Below are 17426 nucleotides of genomic sequence, written 5' to 3'. Positions count from 1 at the left end.
TGAATGACAAAAATAAGATAATATTTATTATAAAAACACCTTTTCAATGGCGTATAAAGAATATAAAAGAATTTTGAAAGGGATAATACGCAGAAACGTAGTTACGTCAAATTCAATTAATAAATGCTTCATATATTAGAATGACAACTACCACATTGTCAAGACGTTTGACCATGCATCTACAAGATGGAGCAATTAAAAAACATTATCAACAACAGCATAACATTACTTTAACACGCAAATTGTTTATTGCAATAACACTATCACAAACCTGAAAATAGCTGAATTAATTTTCATACAAAACAAAAATCCCTCCATGAACATTCAAGTACAGTCTAACAACATTCTACCTTCAAATAAACTACTAAATAAAAACAACAATCAAGTTATAGCAACAACAATTACGACAACAGCAATAATGATAACAATGTTATCACCAACAACGGTGATGATGTAAACAACAATCATACCAATAGTGACAGCCTTAACAACAACATCAACAATAACAACAACAACAGTGCCAACACTTTAGATACCAACGCCACAACCGACAGCGCAAAAATCAGTTGCAATTGGAACATCATCACAAGAAGCAAGAAGAACCACAGCGAAGATAATAATAATATGAACATATTTTATTTATTCAATCGACAAAATACAATTCAAAATAATAAGAAATAAGAAATGCAGTTTAATAAAAATTGAGTTTTAATGAAATGTACGATCCTCCTAAGCTCGATGACGCTCTCGCAATAAATACTATATGTCGAGCTAATAACAGTATTAGTTAATTTTACATTAAAATAATTTGGCCATGTAGTTTTAAAAATAGATAGGTTCAAGTTATAAAAACCAATTGGCGATATCTCAAATGCGTTAACTGTTATAGAGCAGTTTATAAAGTTATTATTTAAATGTTGTTTCAGATTTTTGTACTTTTCACTCTTATATTGTTTAGATGAGAGAAGGGTAGTCTCATGACATATCGTCAACTCGATCACCTCTATTTTTCCACCCCGCAGAATAGCAACATCCGGTCGTAGCGTGTGAAACAACTGTGTTATTGGGCGTACATTTTTCGATTCCAAATCAGCAAATATGATCAGTCGATAGGAGCCTGAGCTTTTATCTCGTTTATGATCACCGCCAATATTTTGTTATGTCTTTCGGTGTATCGTGCCAGTGCCGATGTTGAACAGCAGTTAGACACGACATGTTTATTTGTCTGGCGAACGCTGCAGAGCGGACATAAAGGAGTCGTAGTTTTGCCCCATTGAAACATATTTGAATTGGTGGGCAATTGTTGAACCAGGTATTTTTTATGAACCTGTAGAGTATACCGGATAACTTCTCATTAGTTTTGGACCAACAAGTTATTTGTGCTGAGCTTATATGCTGGCCAATGGCTTTGAGTATGATTCCCTGAGATTGCAGTCCGCTTAGTTGAGACACGATTTCACTTTGTCATCCTCCAGAAGCTTAAGAGACAGCTTTAGTGAGCCTGTTTCGTCTAGCGAGCTATCTGATTTGATGAAATTTGAAGTTGTTTCGCTCCATAGGCATTGGATTTCATCACTAGTGTTGTTTTTTATATAGCTGCGGATTTTCAATTTTATTTTTTCTGAAGTCTCTTTTAATGACACAATGTTGTTACCGCCATGTTTCGTTGGCAGCGAAAGTATTTGCGATACACAACCGCTAATAGGCATAGAAAGCCACTCTCTGACATTATTTATTATCAAATTGTCCAGGTTGCACGATATCCAAGTTGGTGCAAAATGATAGCTTCGGAATTCGAATTGAAGCTGCGAAGGAATGAAATATCGCAATATTTGAAGTTTTTGTTGTGATTTGATGTCTAGAGCTGAAGTGGTATCCAGCAATTTTGTCAATTTTAAAACGATTTCTTTTTTGGCCTCCGTATCTTTGCCCTCAAAATCAATAAACCTGCCCGGTAGACAAAAACTCTTCCTATTTCTATACTTCGGAAAACCATCGTGTTAATTGTAAGCCTTTGAGTAAACTGGACATAGGCACCCTCTTTTTTTCTTCAGCCAAATGAGTTGCATTTTGCTATTTTCCATTGTCTTTCCCGCCAATTGCACCATGTAAAAATCAAATTCATCAAGCTTCTGGCCGGCTCCAAACTGTGGGCCGATATTGCCAAGTCATCCGCAAACTGGAGCCAGGAATTTATTTTCAGTCCAAGACGTGGGCCCCCAGATAAACCACCAGCCAGTTTACTCTTGAGTTCCAGAAACTTACATTAGCGGATTAAAACATAGGTTGAAGAGCAGTGGTGAACACGGATCACCCTGGAGAACCGGTTTCTCGACCGGCAGTGCCGATGTTAATTTATTATTTATTGAGATGAATATTGAGTAGTCCGAGTAGATAGACATTATCATTGATTTTAGTATGTTGGGAACATGATGAAATGAATATCTGATCTAGTGGGCATGGTGAGGCGCTTGATCTACTTCGACGAACAATTGATGAAACTTCTTCGTAAGTTGGCGGGTCAATAGTGCCATTGAACACCGGCGGTTGCAGAGGAGGGATCCAATCAGGGATTGCAAAATGTGTTCTACCACTCGCTTTCAATACGCCGCCAAAGTGATCAGCCCCTTTGTCAACATCAAACTGTGGAGGCAGTGGTGTAGATAGCGAAAATGATTTTTCACAAGTTTTCCAGGAGTTTTTTGACAGTTGAACGGATATTTTTGATTGACCGACAGCTTTTGATATCTTCTCTCGGTGAATTTTTGATCTGATTAATTTGCTCAGACATTTTATTTCGTCAATAAAACCGTTGTCATTTTGACCGAGGATTTTTAGATTTTTTAGTTTCATTTTTAGTTTTCTAATGTCGGCGTTGACGTTGACAACTGTTGATTCTTTTGGTTTTAAGATGCCATACGTATCTGCGAAATATTGGTATATTGTGTTTTGCAGTAGGAGGGCATAACTGTCGATATCTTCAATATTGTTGAGGTCATTTAGTTTATGGTGAAAATATGCGTTGGCCTCTTCCCACTGCTTTTTGGTTTTGGGCAATTTAATTCCTGGAAGGGGATGTGACGTTGTTCTCGAGGTAGATTTGTGTTGAAATGATTGAGGCTCATTGATAATCATCCTGTTCCCACCGATCGTGACATGTTTGGCGAGATTTGAACGTTTTGCAGGATCTGTGGTGCATGATTAAGCCTTTTCTACCTCTGAAGTGTCCACCGCAACAGCAGGGCAGCATATTATTAGACTCTTTTGAAACATTGTTGTTTATAGAAGTATTAATTGTAAAATTATTCGAGATAATATGCGACAAAGATTGAGTTTGAATAGTTTTATTCTTGATTATGTTAGAAATATTGTTGTTATTATTATTATTTACGATATTTGTTCCGTTAACTTCAGAAATATTGTCGACGTTGTTGTTGTTTACAATATCAGTTTCAACCAAAGGTCTATGTGTACAACGCCAGGAATGTCTGTTAACGAATTTAAAACTTTTAAAACAATACGGGCATTTCGCCATATTATGAAATATTTGTTTACAGATATTTAAATAAATACTTTTAAATTAAAATACTATTAAAACTGGATTAAATTGTATATCGTTAAAAGCTCGAAATTTTTTCCTATAATAACATACTAAAATTAAATATATTAAAAGACACTAAAATAAAACCAATTATTACGCTATTGAACAGTGAGCAATGCAAAATACAACTAACTCTCTTGTTAGTGTCGGTCGTAATAATAATAATAATAACGTTAACAATAATAATAATAACGTTTTTAAATATTGTAAAAATAATATTAATAATATGTAGTTAATTAAATAAATTAATTCGCGATTTTTCTCGGCTGAGCGTTGATATTTACCTTAACAATCATGATATAAACAATCTTGCCGTTAAAATTTTGAAAATCGCGTTTTATATTGTTTAATTTTATTAAATTTATTTTATTTGTTTTCTGTTTTAAATAATTTATATAAATTAATAATTATTTGTTCTTCCTTATCTTATCAAATATCTTACATACATTATATATAATGCACTGAAGATGAGTTATCGATACCTCGAAATGGCTATCTGCAAATTTATTTAATACAATTTTTAAAACAATAAAATGTCTAATTTTTTTGACATTAATAAACTAAAAAAAAATATAAAAAGTTGAACAATGTTGAAAGTTGTGTTGAATTTTTAAAATGTTGCGTTAACAACAGTCTGTTACCAATATATATATATATATATATATATATATATATATATTTTACAATTCTATATATATATATATATATATATATATATATACTTATATATCTGTGCGTTCTTATTTTATTGGCTCCGAAAATTAGCTTTAAGTTTCATAGTTTATTGGCTCCAATAATGCTTTGCGTTAATTCAATGTTTCTTTTTATTAGTAGTTTCTTTATCAGTAGTAAAGTTACCGCCTTCTGTTGTATATTTATTACAGGGTTCACTTATGTAAAATGCTTCTGCAATTTTAAGTTGAAAATTGAAGATGGTAAAGGTTTACCGTAAAAAAACTAATACATTGTATCAATTCGAACACCGATGATGATATAGCATCTAGCCATACACATATCAGTTCGAACACCGAAGATGGTATGGGAATACCGAAAATAGCTTTTTTGTTCTATCATGCATGAATTAAACAAAAATTTTGTTTTGAACTCAAGAAATTTGTAAATGATTCGATATGCGATCAACTGTTAGAAAAATTTAGAAAAATCGATAAGTTTAACAGGAAGTTAACTAACGCCGAACATGCTGTGATTTTTATCAGTAATTGATAATTATATATATATATATATATATATATATATATATTTATTTATATATATCAGTATAACAATGAAATAACTTGTGGTACAGCGTACAATGACATGTCCGATCATTTGGCAAAATTTTCACGACAAAATCAAAAAAAACATCCAGTCTGGCGGATATTAAAATCTCGTATTCAATAAGTAGAATTAAAAATCTCAATATGATTGGACAGATCTGTTTAATTGTATTGATACCAATCATGGCTTAGAACTCTTCTTAAATGGTTTCAATCAAGCTTTTAGAACCTGCTGTCATATACATAGTAAAAATAGCATCTTTGAACAAACAACATCCATGGATGACTTCAGCTCTTAAGACTTCTCCGAAAGCCAAGAAACTCAAAATGCAAAAACCGACATCTACAAACCTTGAAGCTTTTAAAAAGTCTAGAAATTTATTCGACAGATTAAAACTAATTTCTAAAGAAGCATATTTCCATTATAACCTTTTGAAATCAGAAAACAACAGCCAAGAAACATGGAAAATTTTAAATGAATTGACTAAGAAAACTAACAAAAGTCTGATTAAAAATGTACTTTTGATAGTAAATGGCTCGGATACAGACGACCCTAAAATAATTGCTGAACTTCTAAATGAACATTTCGCATCAGTCACCACCTTAACAATCAGAATCTTCCAACTCATAGGCAATGGTACGATTATATACCTGCCAACGTCTGCAACTGTTTTTTTTACGTCAAAGTCATTCCTGAAGATGAATTTTCAGCAACAATATCTTTTAAAAAAGCGTTCTTGTGGGAAAGATGAAATTCCAATGAAAATCATTATTGCTACCATTGAGTCAACGGAGCAATTGTCACATCTTCAATCTATTTATGAACATTGGCATTTTTCCAGATCAATTCAAAATTTCAAAAATAATTCCAATTCAAAAACTGAGGAATAATTTTAACGTGGAAAATTATAGGCCAATCTTGTTGCTTTGAGGTTTTTCAAAAATTTTGGATAAACTGATTCAAACAAAATTTGTAAATTTTATTTCAAAATTCGACATTTTAAATAAAAATCAATTTGGCTTCAGGAAAGGATATTCTACTGAGCCGGCGGTAATTGAACTGATTAAACGCATCGGAGAAGCAAAAGAAAAAATTTAATTACACCGTGGAAGTTTTTCTAAATTTATCAAAAGCATTTGATACAATTGACATCCTAAGTATAAGTAAAATTAAAGTTTGCAAATTCTTAGGAATGTACCTGAACCAAAAATTAACATTTATACCTCACATAAAAATTGTTACTTCAATGTTTGCCAGTCCTGAGCTTAATCAACAAATACAAATTTTATCTTCCCACTAAAATTCGTACGTTGTTCTACAATGCATTATGTCTGCCATATGTAAACTATTGTAATTTAGTTTGGGCTTCAACGTATAAATACAACACTAAAGCAATTTCTCAATTCTTGAAAAGGGCAGTAAAAATGTTTTCAAACAGCTACATTCACTCAATAAATTTGAGAAATGTTTCATCACAATCAAATCTTGTCTTCTCTTTCACGCAACAACATGCTTATCTTACAGGAATTTTCCTCTTCAAATAAGTAAATGGCCTTCTTCAAATTTGATTACTTCAAAGACAAAAAAGCTTGTCTTGTTTTAAAACCGGCAAAAAAGAACATTTTATTTTTCCATATTTGTTACTCGGGTCCCCGACTCAGGAATAAAGTTTTAAAAAACAACCTAATTTGCAATTTTATATCTTTGTACAAATTTAAAAAGATCATGAAATCAGTCATAAAAAAATCTAATTTGTTCTAATATTTTTTAAATTATCATTAGCACTTTATTTATAAATTAAAATGCTTATTTATTACAATTTGTACTCTTCTGTTTAAAATTACTTATATTTAAATTAACCCTTTTGAAAGATGGTCGGGCTTGATAAACTTTGCGTTTTATCTCAATCGTGAATTCATCTATTCATAGATCAATTCATATATATATATATATATATATATATATATATATATATATATATATATATATATATATATATATATACATATATATATATATATATATATCATGTTACATTGATTTTTTACATTGATTTTTAAAGTTAAATCGTAGAAATGACTGACACTAATCAAATTTCTGATGAATTCTTCATAAACAGTAGTTGTTGGAATGTTTCAAGTTAAGTTAAAAATTAACACCAGCTATAAATAATTGACTCTGGACTAAAGAGAAAATTAAATCTAACCAGCTTCGTTCCGTCAACATGCTGTATCCGACAAATCATCTTCATGTCAGTTTGGTGAAGCTGCTGTTTAAATTTTGTTGTCATTGGCCACGTCTCTGCACCATACATTAGAACAGAACGTATAGCTGTGTTGTATAGCTCTGAGCGCAGCGGTAGAGGAATGCTATGCCGCATCAGTACCTAGGCAAGGAGATGCCATCTGCCCTACGCCGCACGTATACGTCCATGAACGGCGGCATCAGCTGTTCCAGTACAATCCAGCATATTTTCCAAATACTGAAATGAAGTAACAGTTTTGATCCCGGTAATCGTATCATTATCTGGGCTCCGTTGTCGCGGGTTGATGCAGACGGGGAATACGAAATCAGTCACTTTTCTCAGTAAGCTGGTAATTTTCGAGTATCGTCTGTGACACCACTGCTGACATCGAAGGCATTTGATGAAGTTGCTTTCAACTCCAGCCCCACACACCGAACATGGCCAATGACCAGAGACCACAGGCTCAGCGGTACCACTGGTGATCATAGTTTTTGTTTTGTCAAGGTTTACCTTTAGCCCGTGTTTGGCAAGCTGGGTATTCCAGACATCATATTTTCTGGCTGCGTCTTGTTTCGAAGCCGCCGTCAGAACTATATCATCTGCATATATCATATTTCATATGTTATCTGAGCGTATCGGTTTGGTTATTTCTTCCATCACCGTGATGAAGAGCAGGGGGCTGAGTATTGATCCCTGAAGGACGCCGACGTTGATATCTAATTTATTGGTGTTACCGACTGTTGTGCTGACCAGAGTTTTTGTGTTAAAGTCCGTTGCCCTAACCAGCCGAACCAGATATTTGGGAACAAGCTGTCATGGTGCCTTTATTATTCTTTATGCATGTGGCACCAACTATATCCTTTTTCAGTCTTTTAGCCTGATTTGCTATTCGGTAGAGTGACTGAATTTGTTCGCCTTTACTTCCAGTCAGCCATACCTTGCATTGATTTGCACAAGCTAAATCCGGGTTTTTGCGTAATAAATAAGCATGTTTGTTAAGTTATTGATGTATGAAGAATACTGATGAACGAAAAGTTACATACTCTAATATCGTTGTTGAAGCCATTCCGATTTATATTTTTTATATGACAATTAGAGACTCTCTGTATGAGAATAATATGAAGACGAGCACTGATGAATGTTTTGATGAGGCTATTGTCGGAGTGCCTTCAAATAATTTAGTTGCTGATATAACATCATGGTTAAGCCTTGATGTAATTAAAAGATCAAGATTTTTTTTCATGAGTAGGTAAATTTGTATGTTGGGTAAAATTTAATTCATTGATGACTTTTTGTAGTTCATTATTGATGTTAGCCTGAGAGGTAGGTGGGAGCATTAAAATCATCGGAGATAATAAATCTTTTGTTGGACGAAAGAGTTTTATCTACTAGGTCCTAAAAATCATTGAGAACTCGGATGTAATAAGACCGTGAGGTCTATAAACGATGGTTTAGTCTGGTTGTTGAGTTAAATGTAATTTGACAGTGAGTGAGTTGTCCAAAACCAGGCAAGTACAATGTAGTGATAACTTTAATGAAAAAGTAAAGGTAAAAAGTTAAACGTCTGTTACATTCTGCTAGGCTTAGAGGAATCAACAACAAGCACAAACATCGTATAGGAATACATGTTAAACGACATTTCACACACGAAGCATGTGATAAGTGTGGATCTTTATTGTCATATTCGAATCGAACCCGATCACTGCACGCACTGCGAAACAGCACCAGGTGACCTTAACCACTTGGCCATCACGCCGCACAAGTAACGACAAAATCGCTTTTTTCAAATTTTTATATAAAAAGTGTCTTTGAAATATTATTTACTTATTCCATTTTGGTTGGAATCTGCGTTAAATTGACTGTTTTAAGTATTTGCGATTTCACAACAAAAGTTATCAAAACATTAATGATTTTGTAATTTTAAGTTGAAGTTTTTGTGTTTTGTATTAAGAGATGCAGTTTTTAACATTCAAAGCCTGTGTTTGTTCGAATAGGTTAATCGCTTGTCAACAAGTGTTACACAAGCACATAATAAATTCATGTGTTAAAGTTAAAACCTGGTGCTAAAGCTGAATAAAACCACGTGTTGAAACGTGCTAAAATGGAATGAAAACCTCATGCTAAAGTTAAAACCATGAATATTTTACGAAATGCATTGAAAAACAAACCACTTAACAAAAATGTACAAAAATAAAAACAAACCCACGCTATTTTTCAACGTTTTTTTAATTGAAAATTTATTAATTATTTCGCACGATTCAAAAATAGCGATAGCTATTTCTTTTAGCTTCAAAATAGCGCCGCTACAATATAGCTACTGCTCAATAAATGTAACGGTGCTACCGATACCAATACTGAATATGCAGCGGTGCCATACTCCCTGGTGGTAAACTGAAATTTTGAATGACCTCCACTGGTTGATTACGAACAAAAGTATAACATAACATAATAGTTCAAATAAAGGGCGCGAACTAAAGTTCCTATGCCCCCAACAAAATCATAACCAAAATATAACCAACTCTAAATAACAGAAAATAATATGATCGAAATAAAACAACTAGTCTGAAATAAACCGCAATAGTATTAACCAAACTGAAAAAGATAAAGAACGAGAAAAAAAAATATATATATCAATCAAGCTTATAGTTAAATTTACACGGCATATCCTTTAGAGCATTGTCAAGTTTCTTTTTAAAATCATCAACATTGCATGCATTCACCACTTCCTCTCCCAGACCGTTCCAACTGTCAACCACTCGATTACAAAAAGAAAATTTGCGCAAATTTCTCTTAAACTTTTGCGTTGTAAAATTGAATTGATGACCCCTTGTTCTGTTATCTCTTGCCATTATCAAAGTAGGAAAACACGACCCTTCAAGATCTCTGGTCATCCTGCATACCGATATAAGGTCACCTCATAGACGACGGAATTTCAGTGTTGGAAGATCTAGGAATTTCAAGCGGCCCTCATAGCTCAAGTCACGACACTCCTTCACCATTTTTGTTTATTTATACTAATGTAGATATGTTTATGAAATGTCAAGTTCCTATCAAAAATTACACCCAAGTCATTTACTTCATCACAATAATTTAAATAACTTCCATCTATATGATATAAATTATTTTTTAAATCATTGTCATTCCCACTCCCATATCTAACAACCACACATTTTTGAATATTCAACTTCAATTGCCATTCATGACACCATTCAAAAAGACCATTCAAACACAACTGAACAATCATTCTATCATCCTCGGAACAAATACTTTTAAAAAACCTGGCATCATCAGCATACAAATAAACACCAGGCATAAATCCAAATTTTCTACAATTAAATAAATTATTGTCCTCAAAATGATTCATCAAACGATCTTTAATTAATGATTCCAAGACCTTACCACACAAAAAACATAAGGAAACTGGTCTGTAATTCTCCACACTACATACATAACCCTTTTTATAAACAGGCACAACAATACTGTGCCTCCATGCATCCGGAATTGTGTACAAACCCAAAGAAATATTAAATAAGTCACATAAATAATCCGCAATCCCACTACTACACTCAACCAAAACCCTAGAAAAAATATTATCAGGCCCAGCTGATTTATTTATATTTAGTTTCTTTAATTTTAACATTATATCATTGACATTAATGGGCTCTCATGACATTTCACAAACACACATAGTACCACAAACCATTACAAAATTATTCCCAGCAGGCATACTAAACACACTGCTAAAATAAACCCCAAATATATTAGCTTTTTCTGTACTGTTAATTATATTTACTTTATTACCCAAACCATCAACCCTAGATAAAATATCAACATTACCCTTTGATTTACTTTTTTCATTTATAAAATGCCTAAAAGCCTTTGGATTATTCTTAATGTTTTTAGCTAGATTCAATATATAATTATTTTTAATTGAGTTAACACATTTCCTAACCTTGTGTCTAACTTTATTAAACTCATTTAACAAAAGAACTGATTTAGATTTAACTTATTTCTTCTATAATTTACACTTATATTTTATTAATGCTACCAAATCCACAGGAAAATTTATCTTATACCGTTTATGATTAACATCAAACTTTGGCACATATACATCAGTTGCTTCTGACAAATTATACGAAAAATGATTCCACCTCATATTTACCACATTAGAGCCATTAACATTGTTCACATCATCAAAATTCTTACACAAAACATTGATAAGAAAATTGCGCATTGAATTATAATCACCTTTCTAAAATTAAACTTACTAATAGTACTATGCCTTAAATTATGCCACTTATACTTACATGTGAAACTCAAAACAGAATGATCGCTTTTCCCAATTGGTACATTATACTTCAAATTCTTAATTAGATCGATATTTTGAACTAGCTACAAGTCAAGTATATTAGATCTCTGGTTACAACGATACCTTGTTGGACATTTAACAAGTTGGCAAAGAAATAAATCATTTACACAATTTATAAATTTACTTTCCAAAGATTTTAAACCATGATTTGTTGACACCAATTCCCAATCAATCCCTGGTAGATTAAAATCACCATTTATTATTTTAAAACATTTAATTTGAACAAATTTTATTAATAACTTCAAAAGATTAGCATTATTAGTAGCAATGGAGCTAGGGCTCCTGTATATAATTAATATACAAAAATCAACATTTTGACCCAAAAGCTTAATACATAAAAATCTGTTAAACTTAGTTCTAAGAGAAACTTTACAAGAATTTACATCAGTCCTAACATAACCACAAACTCCTCTACAGCCCTTAACCATAAGGTTTTCAGTGAAAAGGTTATAATTTTCAATATTTAATTCAGATATAAAATATTTTTCTTTTATATTTTTAGGATTTGTCTCAATAAACAACATAACATCATAATTATAAGTCTTGGCCAAACACTTTATCTCTTCAAATTTGTTAAATAATGAATCGATATTAGAATACAAAACATTTATTGTGGAATTTATTTTTTTTCTGCAATCTCACGACCTTCATACTTCCCGGCAGTCCTCTTACCCCGTAAATGTAGCCCCCTTCTCTAAATTTTCTTTTTGTTTAGCCTCATCAACTAATTGTTTAACTTGCTCTTTCTGACTTTTGGTCAAGTCATGTCCAATTCCAACTCTCTTAAACTCAACCTGTATCGGACTCAGCTTTCTCAAATTTTCCATTATCATATTTTTAACTCTCCTTTCCTTGAAGATCACCAATATTGTTCTTGGCGAAGAACCCTTTTTACCCAGTCTGTAAAATCTTTCAACCTCTGAAAAATTAAATGAACTCCCACATAAATGAGAAAAAATCTCGCCAATTCTAATTCTGCCTGAGGATCTGCTGGATCTTTACCTATTTCTTCTAACCTAAATATGACCAAATTGTTAGCTCGATTTTCCTCATCATCCTTGATCATATGGTTACATGTTTTCTCTAAAGTCTCCCAATGTTTTTAATATCATTTGAGACTACAGTTACTTCTTTCTTCTTTCATTATATCAGCAAATGATGATTTCAAACTCTCCTGTAACTGTATATAACCCTCAGAATGCTTCGTCTTATTTAGTTTATTAACCAACAAATTTGAAATTTCTACCTTTTCTTTCATGCTTTTTATTTCCCTTAATATCTCACCATTGCCATCCTTCAAAGCCTTCAACTCGCTCACCAAATTATGCTCAGACTCAACGAGAACCTTTCCTAAATTTTTTAGCACAGAGCCATGAATAACCTGACACAACTAAGATATTCAAAAATAGCTCCTCTGTAATTTCACCACACTTAAAATGACACACCGCTTTACACGCAACACACTGCAAATAATTACCCCCATCCACCATCTTATTGCAACTAATACACAAACATTTTTCCTTATCTTTATCGCTCATCTCACACCACACAGTTAACTTTAAACCCCACAAACTTTAAGCCCCTATATTAAATTAATTAAATCAAAATATAAATCACTTTAGTATAAATAAATACTCACAAATTTTTTATAAATATATACTCTCAAAATTTAGTATAAATATATACTCTCAAAGTGCAAGACAAACAAGTAAACAAAACACAAACAGAAAAAAGTGTACAACACCATCGACAAAAATGACCGGCATGTATCCTGCAACCATGAAAGATTGCAGTACTAAACTCTCAATGCCTCTAGTCAGTGCACCTATGTTAGTATCTTAATTAACAGTGAATGTTAAACCAAAAAACAACAATGAAACACGAAACCTCTAGAAAAATTTCAAAATTATTATATAACTTTAACGGATAAAATTTATTAAAAATTTATAAAATTGAAATTCATCGAAATATTATAGAAAGTTACAATCCCAATTTCCAGATTTAAGTATAAAATCATTAACCTATATTAATTTATGTTAAAGTTTATTCCACAAATTAACTAGCAATATGTCAATACAATAGAATAATTTAGTTTGAATAACTTGGCACCAAATTATTTTTTAAGTAAGTTTACCAGAAAAGTAACCACCTCGGGTTTTTGTCTGAAATCTGACTCTTAACAGTTTCAGTGCAAATACGATCGCGTAAGAATGTTGTTGCTGGTCTTGTTGTTCGGAACAGTTTGTCCAATTCACTGGGAAGGCTAACGTTTGAAAACAAACAGTGTTAGCAAACGGCTTGAAATTCAGTTACAATAAAATTTAATGTATGTGGTTTGGTGGTCGGCCAAGACTGTAACGCGTGAGCGTGAACGTGTTTGAACTATGATCTTGTTTCTCAGTGATTGGGAACGAATGTAGAAATCTCCCACCAAATATGCCTTTGTTAATTTTTTATTTTCGCATTTACCTGTAGATAATTAATTCTCGGTACGCCTTATGCTGCGCACAGGGCGCAACATAAATGACATGTTGTTAATGTCATGTCGTCTTTGTTATTTTTTTAAGCAATCGCCTCAATGATTTTTCTTTATGTTTTATATTTTACACTTTTTCTACAAATACCCAATATTAAATTAATTTTTTAGAGGTTTTATCAGTGGCATTGCTACAACAAATAGATCTTTAGGTGTTGGCATTTTTATGGTTATTATTGGAGTTCTGTTTGGTGTTCTCGGTGCAATTGGTTTCTTACTTATAGTGAAGGTGTGTACCTGAGAATTATCACATTGAAAAATTTTATCCTTTAATAATCCTATATTGTAATTTTATATTTAATAAATTTCAATTAATATTTACCTAATTTATTATTGATAGAAAATTTTATAAGTCTGACGAAACACTTTTGAAATTTTGGTAGGTGCTTCATTGTTACAGACACATGGATGCTAGTTTCCAAAAAGCTCAAGCGGAATTAGCCAGTGGAGTACTTTCTAACAGAGGAGTTCAGGAAGCGGCTACTGCTGTTGCCAGTTCAGCGTTCAGTGGCCAGTCTAGTTATAATCGCTACTAAACGAATGGAAAATAACCGAGAAACACTTTATATTTTTGTCTTCAGTTTTTTAATTTATTGAAAGTTTTAATTGAGATTTAATTGCTTGACAAACATTGGATGTTCTTGAATAGTGCAAAACTAAAAAAATACAATAAACTTGTAATATTGAGATTTTTTTAATTAAAGTTTTTTATTTCTTTTTTTATTGATGAGTAAAGTAAGTTAAATAAAAATTTTAGTTACGAAAGATATTTGACAATGATGAAAAAAATTTTATTAATCATAGTTATTTTGAAAAATATTGTAATTTTATCTTTCACCGCTATTCGAGAAAACGAGTAACTGCAAATTTTGAACTCTCATGAAATGCCTTCAAATCAGTGATCCACTCACATAGAATAACCCTACTAAACGACACCTTGGTCAAACGCTTCCTTTCAAACTCTGGACTGATGGCTTGATGGGACCGAAAATTCCGGTGTAGTGAAATCTTGGACCGAAAATTCCGGAAACCGAAAAAAGATCCATACTCATATCATTGAAAGTTAAATCAGTTAATTTATATTTAAGTATAAAATCATTAACATATATTAACTTATGTTAAAGTTTATTCCACAAATTAACTAGCAATATGTCAATACAATAGAATAATTTAGTTTGATTATCATTGAATTTGTTATCATATTATCAAACTTTAATTTATTCAAATTATAAATATATAAACTGATATGTTATTTTATTGTTAAAAGCTCAATTAATTTATATTTAAATATATTATTATTGAACTGTATTAACTAATGCAAGATTTTTTTACAAATGAAGTAGCAATAAGTCAATACATCTCTTTCTGCTCAACAGTATCATGACTTTTGTAAATAAAATTAACTCTTTATGAACATCTAATTCTCATTCTACTCCACATTATTTTACTAAACTTACTACTGAATCTTTTTCTGTATTTACTTCTACAAATGTTCTAGAACCTTCTAAAATTATTAATTCTATGTCATCTACAACTTGTTCTCTAGATCTACTTCCTTCCAATTTACTTGAAGAATTTTTTTCAATATTTTATCCTATCATTCTCAAATTAGTTAATTTATCTTTTTCCACCCCTAAATTTCCTACTTCTTATAAGAATTCTATTGTTATTTCTATTCTTAAAAACTCATCTTTAGATCCTTCTTCTTCATTTAATTATAAACCTGTTACTAATATTACTCTGTTTGTCTTAAAATTAATTCTTCTAAGTTTAAATTAATTTGTTTTAATAAATTTAAATGCTCTATTACTATTCCTTCTATTATCTTACCTGATTCTAAAACTCTTGATGTTTCTCACAAGTTTTGTGGTCTAGACTTTATCTTTGATTGTAACATGTCTCTTTCTTCTCAGATTAATATTGTTGCTAGAAGTTCTAACTTTCATCTACGTAAAATAAATAAAACTTTTGCCTTTTCTTTACGATCCTACTCTTCTCCTTCTTGTTACTTTTTTAGTTTTATCTAGGATTGATTTTTGTAACTCGCTATACTATGGTCTTTCTGATTCTATACTCTATCCTTTAAGTAAAGCTTTTAGCTCCTTTCTTTTCTCTTATATCTCCATATCTTGTTTTCTTGCACTGGCTACTTATAAAATATAGAATAATTTTTTTTTAAATTGCACATTAATATATAAATCTCAATCTAAATTACTTCTTAAGTATCAGACATATCAACTGAACATAACCGCCCCGGTTTACGATCGTCTACTTGTACTCACTTCTTCTTAACTCGTGTTAAACACTTTTTTGCTAAATCTGCATTTGCTTTTTTTGGCCCATTCCTCTAGAACTCTCTACCCCCTTCTCTGACTACTTCTTCATCACTTATAAAGTTCAGAGCAAATCTCAAGACCCATCTATTTGCAAAATTCACTAAGTATCAAATGCTCTCCTCACTCTCTCAGCAGGGATACGATTGAAGTATTCGAAATGACCGTTTGCTATGAGACGAAATTTAAACAATATATATTGAATAAATATATAAATAACTTATAAAACAATCTTGTAATCGATTTTAAATATTTAAATACTTTAATTAACACTTTTAAAATCTCACCAATAGGTTTTTTATAATCCTTTTAATGTATCTTATCGACGTAAAATGGACCAACCAATTTTGATATAGTCTAAAATTATTAGTGGTATAGCGTCATCATACGCCGCGCGTTGTGACAGAAACAATGCGCGAACCAACCTTTTATATCTATCATCATTGTACTCATTTTAGAATGACGAGCAATGATGACTAGTTTTACCATTTTATAACTTTATAACAACAAAAATATCAATTTTTTAAGTTAACGTTATTTTATTTTTATGAATTATACTACGTTTTATTTTTATAATCTATATTTTAATTATATCTTATTTTATATTTTATTTTATAGTTAAATTTAATTATCTATTTTATCTTTTTTCCAAATATTTTTCACTCTTATTTATATATTTTATTACATTGAACTATTTTGATTTTATTCTCAGTTTTCATAATCATCATCAGTTTTTCGGCCAATAAAAATATTATGATTACTTAACTGTAGAGATCGTCAAAGAAATGAGCTTGTCTCAAAGAAGTGTGGACAATCTTTTTCAGACAAAGTTTAAAAATGAAAAACAAATCTTATAATCGTTATTTGATTGAAATTTTTTTTATTGGTGAAAAATAGGAATAACCCCGAAATTCGAGAAAAAATCGGGAACAGATTTTATTTCTCATCTATCCACACAATTCAATATTTCCGAATAGTTTTCAAGAAAAAAAAATGTATAGCAGTTTCGATACAAATAATTAATAAACAATATAATACTGATTGTGTTAAATTGAATTAAATAT

The 17426-nt window shown here is 31.3% G+C and overlaps 1 protein-coding gene across 1 annotated transcript in view; it reads left to right on the top strand.

Moving 5' to 3' along the window:
• Positions 1–14565, top strand: part of HELRODRAFT_83069 (hypothetical protein) — a gene marked incomplete at both ends in the record, with an annotated part of 26281 nt that extends 11716 nt beyond the window's left edge. The window contains 2 exons of the mRNA XM_009023305.1: positions 14141–14258; positions 14413–14565. Coding sequence (XP_009021553.1) covers positions 14141–14258; positions 14413–14565 — 271 coding nt within the window. The remainder of the gene's footprint in view (positions 1–14140; positions 14259–14412) is intronic.
• Between the last annotated feature and the right edge of the window lie 2861 nt (positions 14566–17426).

This window comes from Helobdella robusta (assembly GCF_000326865.2).
Source record: "Helobdella robusta unplaced genomic scaffold HELROscaffold_35, whole genome shotgun sequence".
NCBI classification, from domain to species: domain Eukaryota; kingdom Metazoa; phylum Annelida; class Clitellata; order Rhynchobdellida; family Glossiphoniidae; genus Helobdella; species Helobdella robusta.
This window is presented reverse-complemented; position numbering and strand designations above follow the sequence as displayed.